General features: G+C 45.4%; 1 protein-coding gene across 2 annotated transcripts in view; it reads left to right on the top strand.

Annotated features, from left to right (window-relative positions):
- Positions 1–2,663: 2,663 nt before the first annotated feature.
- Positions 2,664–10,214, top strand: part of SMARCB1 (SWI/SNF related BAF chromatin remodeling complex subunit B1) — a 57,665-nt gene continuing 50,114 nt past the window's right edge. The window contains exon 1 of one of the 2 annotated variants that reach the window (XR_013602589.1): positions 2,664–2,833. Coding sequence is in view for 1 of the 2 variants with exons in the window: in XM_078667815.1 (XP_078523941.1) it covers positions 2,744–2,833 (90 nt within the window). In the remaining variant the exon portion in view is untranslated. The remainder of the gene's footprint in view (positions 2,834–10,214) is intronic. The other variant, XM_078667815.1, reaches the window with a different exon arrangement.

Here is a 10,214-nt window from a genome sequence, read left to right as displayed (position 1 = left end):
AACAAAGTACTCAGCGATCCCGCTGCACAGCGCTGTGGTGCCAGGCACCCTTACCGCACCAGACACTCCAAATACTCCACAACGCCTCGATAATCACTCTGGAAGAATTCCCGACACCGCCATCAGCCGCCGGCTGTCTTAAATGTGTTCTCGTGTGATCGCGTTGTAACGCGAAGGATCACGGGAACGGTAGTTTTCGGCCCAGGGCGTGCCGGGAATCGTAGTTCCTTCGGATCGCGATCGTGACACTTTCCACCAATCCTGCTGATTGTGGATGGAACACAGCATGAAACTTTTGCTTGATTCCCAATCCTTTCAACACATACTTGATAACTTCTCCAACAAAATGAGGTCCGTTATCATTCCATAGGAGCCTGCAAACACCAAACCTCCGGAAGAACTCGTTCAGCAGCACCTTAGCAGTAGTAATCACAGTATTGTCTTTCGTGGGGTATGCCTCAATCCATTTACTGAAATCACAAACCACCATTAGGACGTACTTTAGATTATTACACCGCTCGAGCTGGATGTAGTCCATTTGCAGGACTTCAAAGGGTGCGGTTGGTGTGGCAAAACCTCCAGATGGAACTCGCGTTCCTTTTCCAGGATTGTATTGCAAACAAATCAAGCAGGACTGTACTACTCTTTTAGCTGTGCTAGCAATTTCTGGATGCTCCCAAACTTGCGTAAGCATTCTTGTTATCGCGGAAGCTCCAACATGTGCTAACCCATGTGCCATCTGAACCATAGGCTGTACGAAAGCTATAGGCAGCTTCCATCGGTCCATTTACTTATTTCTCCAACAGCCTTCGTCATCTAACTCTCCATTTTTAGACCACTGCTCACGTTCCTTATCAGAAGCTGTTTTCTGTATCTCTCGCACTTCCTGCCTAGCATCGTGCCATCTTTCAGCTTGCGACTTCACTACATACATGGAAGTAGTGTTTCTCTGTATTGCAGTCTCACGTGGTACGCGGTCTACAAAGGCGTTTCCCTGACCAATTTTATCTGTTACTTTCTTGTGTGCGCTGCACTTTATAATAGCTACTTTCTTCGAATATGTCAATGCAGTCAAGAGATTATGTACTAAATCTCCGTGCATTATCTGTATTCCATGAGATGTAAGAAAGCCTCTTTACTTCCAGAGTAGGCCAAAATCATGTGCCACTCCGAAAGCATAGCGGCTATCCGTATAAATGTTCACGCACAACCCAGCACTGAGCTCACATGCTCTTGTCAGAGCTATCAACTCGGCTGCTTGGGCTGATTTCTGTGGTATGCGGGCTGTCCCCACTATTGTTTCAAGTGTGGTAATTGCATATGCGGCTGAAGTCGTACCATCCGGTAGCTTCAGGCAGGACCCATCAACCCACAATTCACCATCCACATATGGAAGGGGCGTATCCTGCAAATCAATGCGACCCTTTGTCTGTTCCTCAGTCAGAAAAATACAATTGTGCGTTTCTTCTGACTGAGGTTGGGTCACCGGATATGGCAGCAAAGTAGCTGGGTTCAAAGTTGCACATCTCTTCAATCGATTCTAACCCCCCTCTGGATACCCAACCCCTTCCATATACTGTGTTTATATTTGCTCCCCACTTGTATCCACATCCTGTAAATGAGTCTGTAGTGTCCTGCGGGACACATTCTAGTGTTCCGCAGGAAGCAGTAATGCCAGCCACTCCTTTGAGGGCTGGACACACTGCAGCCCCATATCCATCCATCACGGATGTCACGAGTGACATGGGCCCGGCAATAAAAAGGGCCCGGAAGCACGTGCTCATGGCCAGTTACTATATCACATCTACAGGTGTCCGCGTCAGTCATTGCCCTCCCATGCGGGCCTGAGGCCTGACACCACAGTTGCCCTCCCATGCGGGCCTGAGGCCTGACACCACAGAGTCCTCTTTACCTTCTTCTTCTCCTGTATGTTATGACTTCTTCGCCCGCTTCTGATATATGCCTACTAAATTATGTAAACCATGCATATGTAACTCCTATAAAGTCCTATGCTATGGAAATAAGTTCTGTAATCGATCTATGTGTAAATTTTGTACAGTGCTCTGATGCCCTCGGGTGTAGCTCGTGCTATATAAATAAAACTAAAAAAATTAAATAATATTTTTTTTTTTAAAAACAACACTTCGAAGCACACACACTACACGGACAGTGTAGCATCCTATTCCCACCGTTGTAGGAGATGAACTATCGAGAAAATTATTTGATCATTGCCCATCTCTCCTCCCGAAAGACTAATCACAAAAGGAAACCTTCTCTAAAGCCGCCCCCCAACTATGTTGCAAACGTGGCGGCCATGTTGGATTGGAGAATTTTTCCATATAGAATACGCTTGAAAACTATAGTAACACAAATGGAAAAGAAGCAGAGGTACTTCATGTGATGTGTTTGTATTGAACAAGAAAGAGCTTCGAAACACTGTGGAAACATGCATTCTTTAATTTATGGAAAAAAGAGAACACGGATGGGGGTCTCAAATAGTTTGTGTTAACAATATTGAACAAATACGTGGGATTCGTGTTGCAAGTTAGTCGCCGTTAACAGCGGGACGTTACCTACTCCAATGATTTTTGGTTTCCATTCGCCGCCCCTGATTCTCGTGCACGAGACCCTTCCGTTGCTCCTCAGCGCGTGACCTATGCGCAGCGCATGCGCTGTGGGTGCGGAGGGAGGCCGGCAGCCGGGAGTGAAGAACGGGGCCTGAAAGCGCAGAGAGTCCGCCAGCATGATCATGGCGCTAAGCAAGACTTTCGGCCAGAAGCCCGTTAAGTTTCAGCTGGAGGAGGGCGGAGACTTCTTCATGATCGGCTCCGAGGTGCGGGTGGGCCTGTCCCGCCATTGGGAGCCCCCGGAAGGAAAGAAAGAAGACAAAGGCTTGGCCTTAGTCGGGCTAGCTAGGGCCTCCTGGGGGTCTTGGTGATGGGTGCGTTGTCAGGAGCACGGGGATGAGAAATCTAAAGTGGGTACAGGGGAAAAGGGGCAGGGGCACAGAGAAGATACCCTTGTGTAGTGTAAGGAAGGAAGCATTGCGGCATGCTGAGCTTTTCTGGGAGCGTTGGTGAGGTTAGTGAGAAGAAATCCTATGTTGGTTTGGAACAAGGTAGAATATGAAGGAGCTCCAGTGTATATTATGATTGAGAGATCCCATAGTGTGTTACAAAGAGGGGATCGCTCCCATGCAGAATACATTCTTGGATGAAGAATACTTAAGTTATCCTCCCTGGGGCATGGAGAGGTTGGGAATAGTGAGGGGAGCACTGTGGTGGAAGGAGACCCGTTGTTGGGTGTATGTTGTATTACTCTTGTTAAATGACACTCATGTAGCACAACGTCGTCATTAGTATGGCACCCTCTACATTCCTGAGAGTAACATTGACCATATGCGCTTGAATTGGGGGGTATGGAAAGGGAACTACGTGAAGAGCCGAGGGAATAGGGTGCTGTGATTTAAAATAAATCCCCGTGAGCACCTCACCTGTGAGCGTTATGAGGCCGTGCAGAAGAGACATCTGCCAGGTGCATGAGGGACACATCCCTGAGAGTAATTGATGTGTATACCCTGGGAGAGCTTTGCCGAACGGAGCCATATGGAAAAGCAACGTACATGTAAAGCCTAGACATGGGAGCCATGTTATGTCAATCTGTATTGCTATAGCTCTGCTTTTGGCTGATTAGTTGCCCTCGTGACATTAGTTGTGGAAGATTTTGTTACTGAACTAAGTTAGTGTGGGTTGGTAGTTTGGAGAGTATGGGTTATCCTCACATAGGTTTTTCGTAAAGGGGGTGTTTTTTTTTCTATCCTCCTTCAAATGTAACCCGTGTGTGGTTGGTTTTCTTTGTATGGTTGTTTGCAGTGGCTGTTTAGGTATTAAGGCCCTCTGCCTAAACGTTGTCAGCTATAGCAGTGCTGTTTCGTAGGTGTAATGGGTCATATGGCCTTTCAAATGACCTATGTTGTGTGTCAGTTTTTCGAGTGACGTGTTTGTGGCTCTTTTGTTTATCATTAAGGAAGTATTGTTCCTGGATGTAAAGGCTAACAGAAATTAGCCACCCTGGGTTCTTGTTTTCCAGTCTCCTTGTGTTGTAACATGTCTAGCCCTGTCTTGCACTGTTTCTGTCATTATTAGATGCAGTGTCCCTGTACTGGCTGATGTTTCTTGGCCCATTGCCACTCATTTGTGGGAGTACCACTTTCCCTGTATCAACTTTTCCCTTAGTTTACCCTGCCCAAACCAGAGCTGATTTCCCCCCAAGACCTCCTTGGTTCCATGTCCTTCTCAAACCCTTATCATTGAAGTTTCTCTTCTCTAACTCTCTGGGATGAATTGATGGATGGAGCTCAACAGCACAGACTGGTAGAAAGACATAGAGATAATGTGAGTGCATCTGTGCATGAAAGTGAGCTTGATAGGTTTAAGAAGTAGGATATACTAGGGGAGTAGAGCAGGCACAACTGTGAAAATTACTAGAAAGAAAAGATGGGAGATGTGCAAAGCAGGGCTGGGGCACAAAGTTAATAAAGTGGTAGATGTGCTGTTATTATGGAAGTGCAGGATTGATGGGTTATCTGAATCCTATTTATTTTAATGTATTTTTTAAAGGTATTTATGTAGCATGGACCTAGCCAGGTAGGCACAGAAGTGCTTCGCACCAGAGATGTAGCATAGTAGATTAACAAAAAGACATTGACAACAATTAGATCCAGTAGCAATGTTCCAGAGAAAGCACTATCTAGAGGCTAGGTGTAAATTGAACAGGTGGGGTTTAAAAGTCTTTTAATATGATAGAAGCTTAGGAACCAGTTTTAGGTTTTCTGGGAATTAATTCCAAATTCTTGAGGCTGGACAGGAAAATGTTTCATTTTCTGCTGTGGGACTGTAGGTGCTCTCAGAGAGCCGTGTATCTAAAGGTTCACTGCCAGATATGAGTTTTAGAACAGCTTTGAGAGCCAGGATATTTATTTATAACTTTTTATATAGCGCAAACATGACCCACGGGGTAGCGGAGCGCTTCACAGATAATCATGTGAAAAGATCCAAGAAAGCACGTAAAATATATAGGTCGTAGCAGCTCCAGAGGTACGGGAGGCTGCCACTGCAAAGTCCAAGATGACATATACATAGATTACATACTTAGGCATATATACAGTCCTGTACAAACATAGCTGCTAATATTGCACTGAATCTGGGCTTGGAATAGTCCTATAGATTCTGGAGTAGAGGTTTGTTCATCAGTTGCACTATAAATTCTTTTTTTGAATTATGCATTTGATGGGTTCAATCTGATTGCTTGGGGTAGAGAGTTCCAAATTCACGGTGTAATACCAGATAAGGCTTTGTTGTAGTTTTTTTGTGTGTAAAATTTCTGTGGTTTGAACAATCAAGTGCTTGGTGCTTCTAGAGGATCTAAAGCAGCCAAAAAGCTCACGTTTTCGTGCAAGATACGTCTAGGTGTTGATGTGTAGGGCTTTATGGGTCACGCACACAATTGTTAACTGTATCCTTGCCTCATAAGGGAGTCATTTAAGAGATTTCAGAACGGGAGAGATGTAGTTTCTTTTAGATCCCATGACGAGCCTTACAGCAGAGTTGAGAGATGCCTTTAGTGGAGCCAACTTAGATCTAGGTAAGACACAAAGGGTTGCACTTCGATAATCCCGCCAAGAAATCAGTAGAGCTTGAACAGCTGACTTGAAGTTGTTTGGTGGGAGGAAGAGCTTTGTTTTTCTAAGGATATTAATTTGTAATTGGCACCTTTAGTAATTGTACTGGTGTATTCCTTCATATTCAGGTTCTTGTCCAGTTATTCCCAGTCATCTTGTGGGATATTTAACCTATGGTAAACAATTAAGAGCTTTTAGTTGCTTCATCTAATCTTCATTGGTGCATGACTGTTTGGGAGGGGAGATTGAGAGGAATTCTGTCGTTGGAGAGTTGAGTTTGAGGTGGTTGCTGATCAGCCAGTTGTGAGTTTTTTGTAGCGTTATGTTGAGAGACCTGATATAATCGGGGGAGGAGGGTTTCAGGTAAAGCTGGGTGTCCTCAGCATACATGTGATAGTGGATGTTAGTTCATTTCAGTAAGAGGTTCCATGAATAGGTAAAGAGTGGGTGAGAACGTGGACCTCTGTGGGATGCCTAGTATGAATTGTGTGGGATTGGACTGGGACTGATTCACCTTGATCCTTTGAGTTCTGTTGTGGAGAAACGAGGCAAACAATTTTAGGACAGATCCAGATACCCCCATCCTGTGTTACAGTAAGTCTGGGAGGCTGTTGGATTTGTCCATATCGAAAGCTGACGAGAGGTTTTAGAGGATTATAAGGCAGGATTCATTCTGGTCCAGCTGTTTTTTTTAATAAGTATTTTTATTAACATTTTCTTTAATACATTACAAAGACATTGATTAATAGCAGCACACAGTGGCTCCTTCAGTGCGACATCGGCATCATATAATAACAGTGGCGGATAATCTAGTAACTGTTCCAGAGTCTTACACATTGGTCCAGCTGTTTTAGTGTGTCGTTGACTGTTTGTTAGAGCCGATTTAGTGCTGTGGCTCTAAAGGAAGCGGATTGAGTTTACTTTGAGTTGAAAATGGTCTGTCTGTTTGAATAATTGATTCAGAAAAGGGGGTGGTGATGAACAGAGTGTCTGAATTAAGCAGACCACTCTTACCCAGTCCAAAGATCAGGGCTTAATCCATCACCGTTATTTAGCTCACTGCCCCATCCCAGCTCAGAACCTGGCTATATGCAAATTAGTCTGTCCCTGGCCCAGTGCATCATGGGAACAGGGCAGACCAAACTACCAAGCCAATTCTTCACCAGAAAGGAGACAAGCTACCGGGGACTAATTGGACATGGACACATTTGTCCAGGAGATTTGCCAGCATCTGGATGTTGGAGATTGGACGAAAGTTGTTAAAGCCCATGTGAACCGCCATGTTTTTTTTAATGATGGGCGTTACCTGCCCTAACTTTAGTCAGTCACGTATGCAGCAGTGAGGCGTTTATTATCTTGCTCCAAACATAACATAACCTGTATTTGTAAAGCGCACGTTCACCCATAGGTCTCTTGGCGCTGAATAACGGATGTTTGTTACCCAACTCAATGCTACTCATTTTACCGACCGCAGATGGATGAAAGGCTGAGTGGGCCCACCAGGATTTGAACCTGTGGCCATGAGGTCGAACACAGGCCCCTGCAGTGGATGCATTAGTCCACTGAGCCACGAGACACCTAAAGTGGGAGTAGCCACAATTTAATCTTGCAGAAGATATTTGATGGCAGAGGGTCACTGAAGTGCTTTTGAATGTTTTAGTGTTAGCATTTTAAGAATGGCGGCTTCATCCAAGGTTTTGAAGGTGCTCCACGAGGAGTTATTTTTTGGGGGGATCCTTTGGAGGCAGGGGCTCAGCTATCTGGGAAGGGGGGTGGGGGGGAGGATAAATGGTTTGATTGGAAGGTGCTCCATTGCTTTCCTTAAGTCACTTTAAATCATTTTGCTCTTTCCCAGGAGGGAGGAGGCAAATTCTTCACAATTTGGTTGCGGATAAGACCCACTTGGGAAAGGGTGGGGTTGCTTATTGGTTTGTTTGACAAGTTCAAACGGTTTTCTAGGTCAATATCTGGCATTATCTAGTTTGTTTCTAAATAAATTTCCATTCCAACTTCTGATGCGCTTGTTAAAAGTGTTCCTCGGCGATTTCAAGCACTTGAGTGTTCGATGGATGGTGAGAATCTCCATAATCGTTCAGCTTGTCTCAGACTGCGTCCGTCTGTATGTAGGCACCCATTGTACCATGGTTTGGAGACTTGGGGGACAATTAGCTGTAAGCGTGCGAGCGAGTCTGGAATGTTCATCATGGAATTATTGTAGTGATCTGTAAGGTCTTGGACAGCTGACATATTTACTGGAGGAGGCAACATTTTATTGCTAAGGGATGTCAGTTCAATCAGGTTTATGTTTGGCAAGCTCCTTTTCCACTTTAGAGGTTTCTTTAGTTGAGCCTTTTTTGTGCTAACCGATTCCATAATGGGGAAAGTGATGTGGTGGTGGTCTGTACAGTCACACAGGACAATAGATTCGAGTGGAGTTGGCTTTGGTAATTATTAGATCCAAGCTCGCACCCATATTGTGGGTAGGACTGCCACATATTTGGGTTAGGTTGAGACCTGTTAGGAAGGCTTTGAGGCTGTTTAAAGCCTGATCATTTGGGTCATTCCAGTGGAGGTTGAAATCTGAGAAAGATCTGGGTGCAGTGTTGGTCTATGTTGGATGAGATGATTTCCCTAATTTGTTCAATGAATGTGATGTTGTCTTCAGGGGTATGGTAGATCGCGTGTATTTTGAATAGTGGCTTCTTACTCATGATATCGATGCAGAGGTAGTTACGTGAGCATGGATACTCATAAACTTAAACTTTTTCTCGGGCGCCAAAAGTACAGTCCGGTTTGTGGCTGAGGGCCGCACAGATGGGCCTGCAGGTCGGGGCGGGGCTATTAGAGAATAAAAAAAAACCAGCACACACAATCACTACTATTTTAAAACATTAACTGGATACAGAGTAGGGAGGCTGATTTTACATTTTAAAAAGAGACATGGAGTGACATTGGAGCGTTAGGGACAGGGTCAAACGGGGACACAAAATAGGCCCCAATACTAAAATAAGTGTCCCCTTTAGTAAATTAGAAAACTAAAAACAGGTCCCATTACAACAAATTGAGACCGCTTTTATTCAGTAAAGACATGCTGTATACGTTTTTTGCAAGGTATGGGAAACTGCATTGATTTGAGCTTGCTGCACACAACGTTATTGTTAATATCAGGGACACCAACAGTAAACCTTGACCCAGCAGACTGTAAAACAGGCCCACAAAAATTTAAAAAACAGTCCACTGTACTGACCCGCAGGCAGATTTCACAGGGCAGGCAGGCTTCCTGACGAGGAGGGCATGTTGGCTGATGGCATACAGGCTGCCAAAGAAGTGAAACAAGCTGGTCGTGGAGGGGGTGGGGGGAGGAGGGGGGGGCAGACTGGCCTCATCCACGGGAGGCACCCTGCTGCCTGTGCAGTCCTTTTGGCAGATCAGAGATCGGGCTGCAGGCGGCGTGGACATGCAGGGGATGATGTCCTAGCAAAGGTAGCAGGAAACTTGTTCAAAGACTCCTTAAGTCGGCTGTAAATGCATAATAGCTGACTTTTAAAGGGCCTTTTCCTCCCACCAGTGCCAAGCGCGTGTTGTCACTGAGGCTTCCAGTAAACACAAAAGAGGGCCACTGGAGCATGAGCAGTAAAGTTGATATTGCGATGCTTGATCTGCCCACTTTTGTGTTTACCGAAACCCTCGGGGGATCCCGCTACAGAGTAGCTGTGCTTGTCTTGCCCAATGAAATCACCCCCTTTTGTACCGCTTTGTTCGCCATAAATTGGCAGGGTATGCTCAGACGTGAGTCCCTTGCTCACTTTGCCACTGGATTCAAGCAAGCCTGGCTGAAGATGGCTGAAATGCCAGAAACCGGTCCTAGGAAGCTTGTATCCGGTCAAGGGAAGGCATGGCTTGCAGTTCGGGATGGACTGTTCCCGTGAGGCACAGGGTCAGACTGATTTGCATTTGGCCATGTCTGAACTGGGGTGGCAGAGTGGGCTAAAGAACGGTGATGGATTAAACCCATATCTTTTGACTGGGTGTGAGTGTTTGATTGGTTCATATGCTCCGTCCATCACCACCCCCCTTTTGTACCGCTTTTTTCCTGGTGTCCTGTCGGCCCACCAATTGTACGCTAACTCTCGGGTGATACATAAGACTTTGTAGATTTGCCTTCAGTTGTTGCAGTTCTTGAGTAATCTCGCCTAGTCTGAATTCTGGCGAGGTGTGGAAATGAGTGAGTGTGGATTGAGTTGATGGGTCAGATGTAGTGTGGGTGCTCAGAACTGTGTTGTTCGAATGTAGGTGGTCTGAGTGGAAAGTGTGGGGAGAAGGTCGGGCTAGAGATGAGTTGAGCTTGAGGGGAAAGGGTGTAGGGCTCATGAGCGGGCTAGATAGGTGTCCTGGGGTTGTATTTTGAGGGTGTGCATGTAAGAATCTTTAAGATGGTGAAAGCTACCCAGTGTTCCTTGGAGGTTGGTGTGTCATTTATGTCAGAAATTATTGAATTTGTGGGTGTTTGCAATTGTTTCAATGCATAGAAGGA

This window comes from Lissotriton helveticus, chromosome 11 (assembly GCF_964261635.1).
Source record: "Lissotriton helveticus chromosome 11, aLisHel1.1, whole genome shotgun sequence".
Taxonomy (NCBI): Eukaryota; Metazoa; Chordata; class Amphibia; order Caudata; family Salamandridae; genus Lissotriton; species Lissotriton helveticus.
Note: the sequence above shows the minus strand (reverse complement) of the source record. Positions and strands in the feature narration are given on the sequence as shown.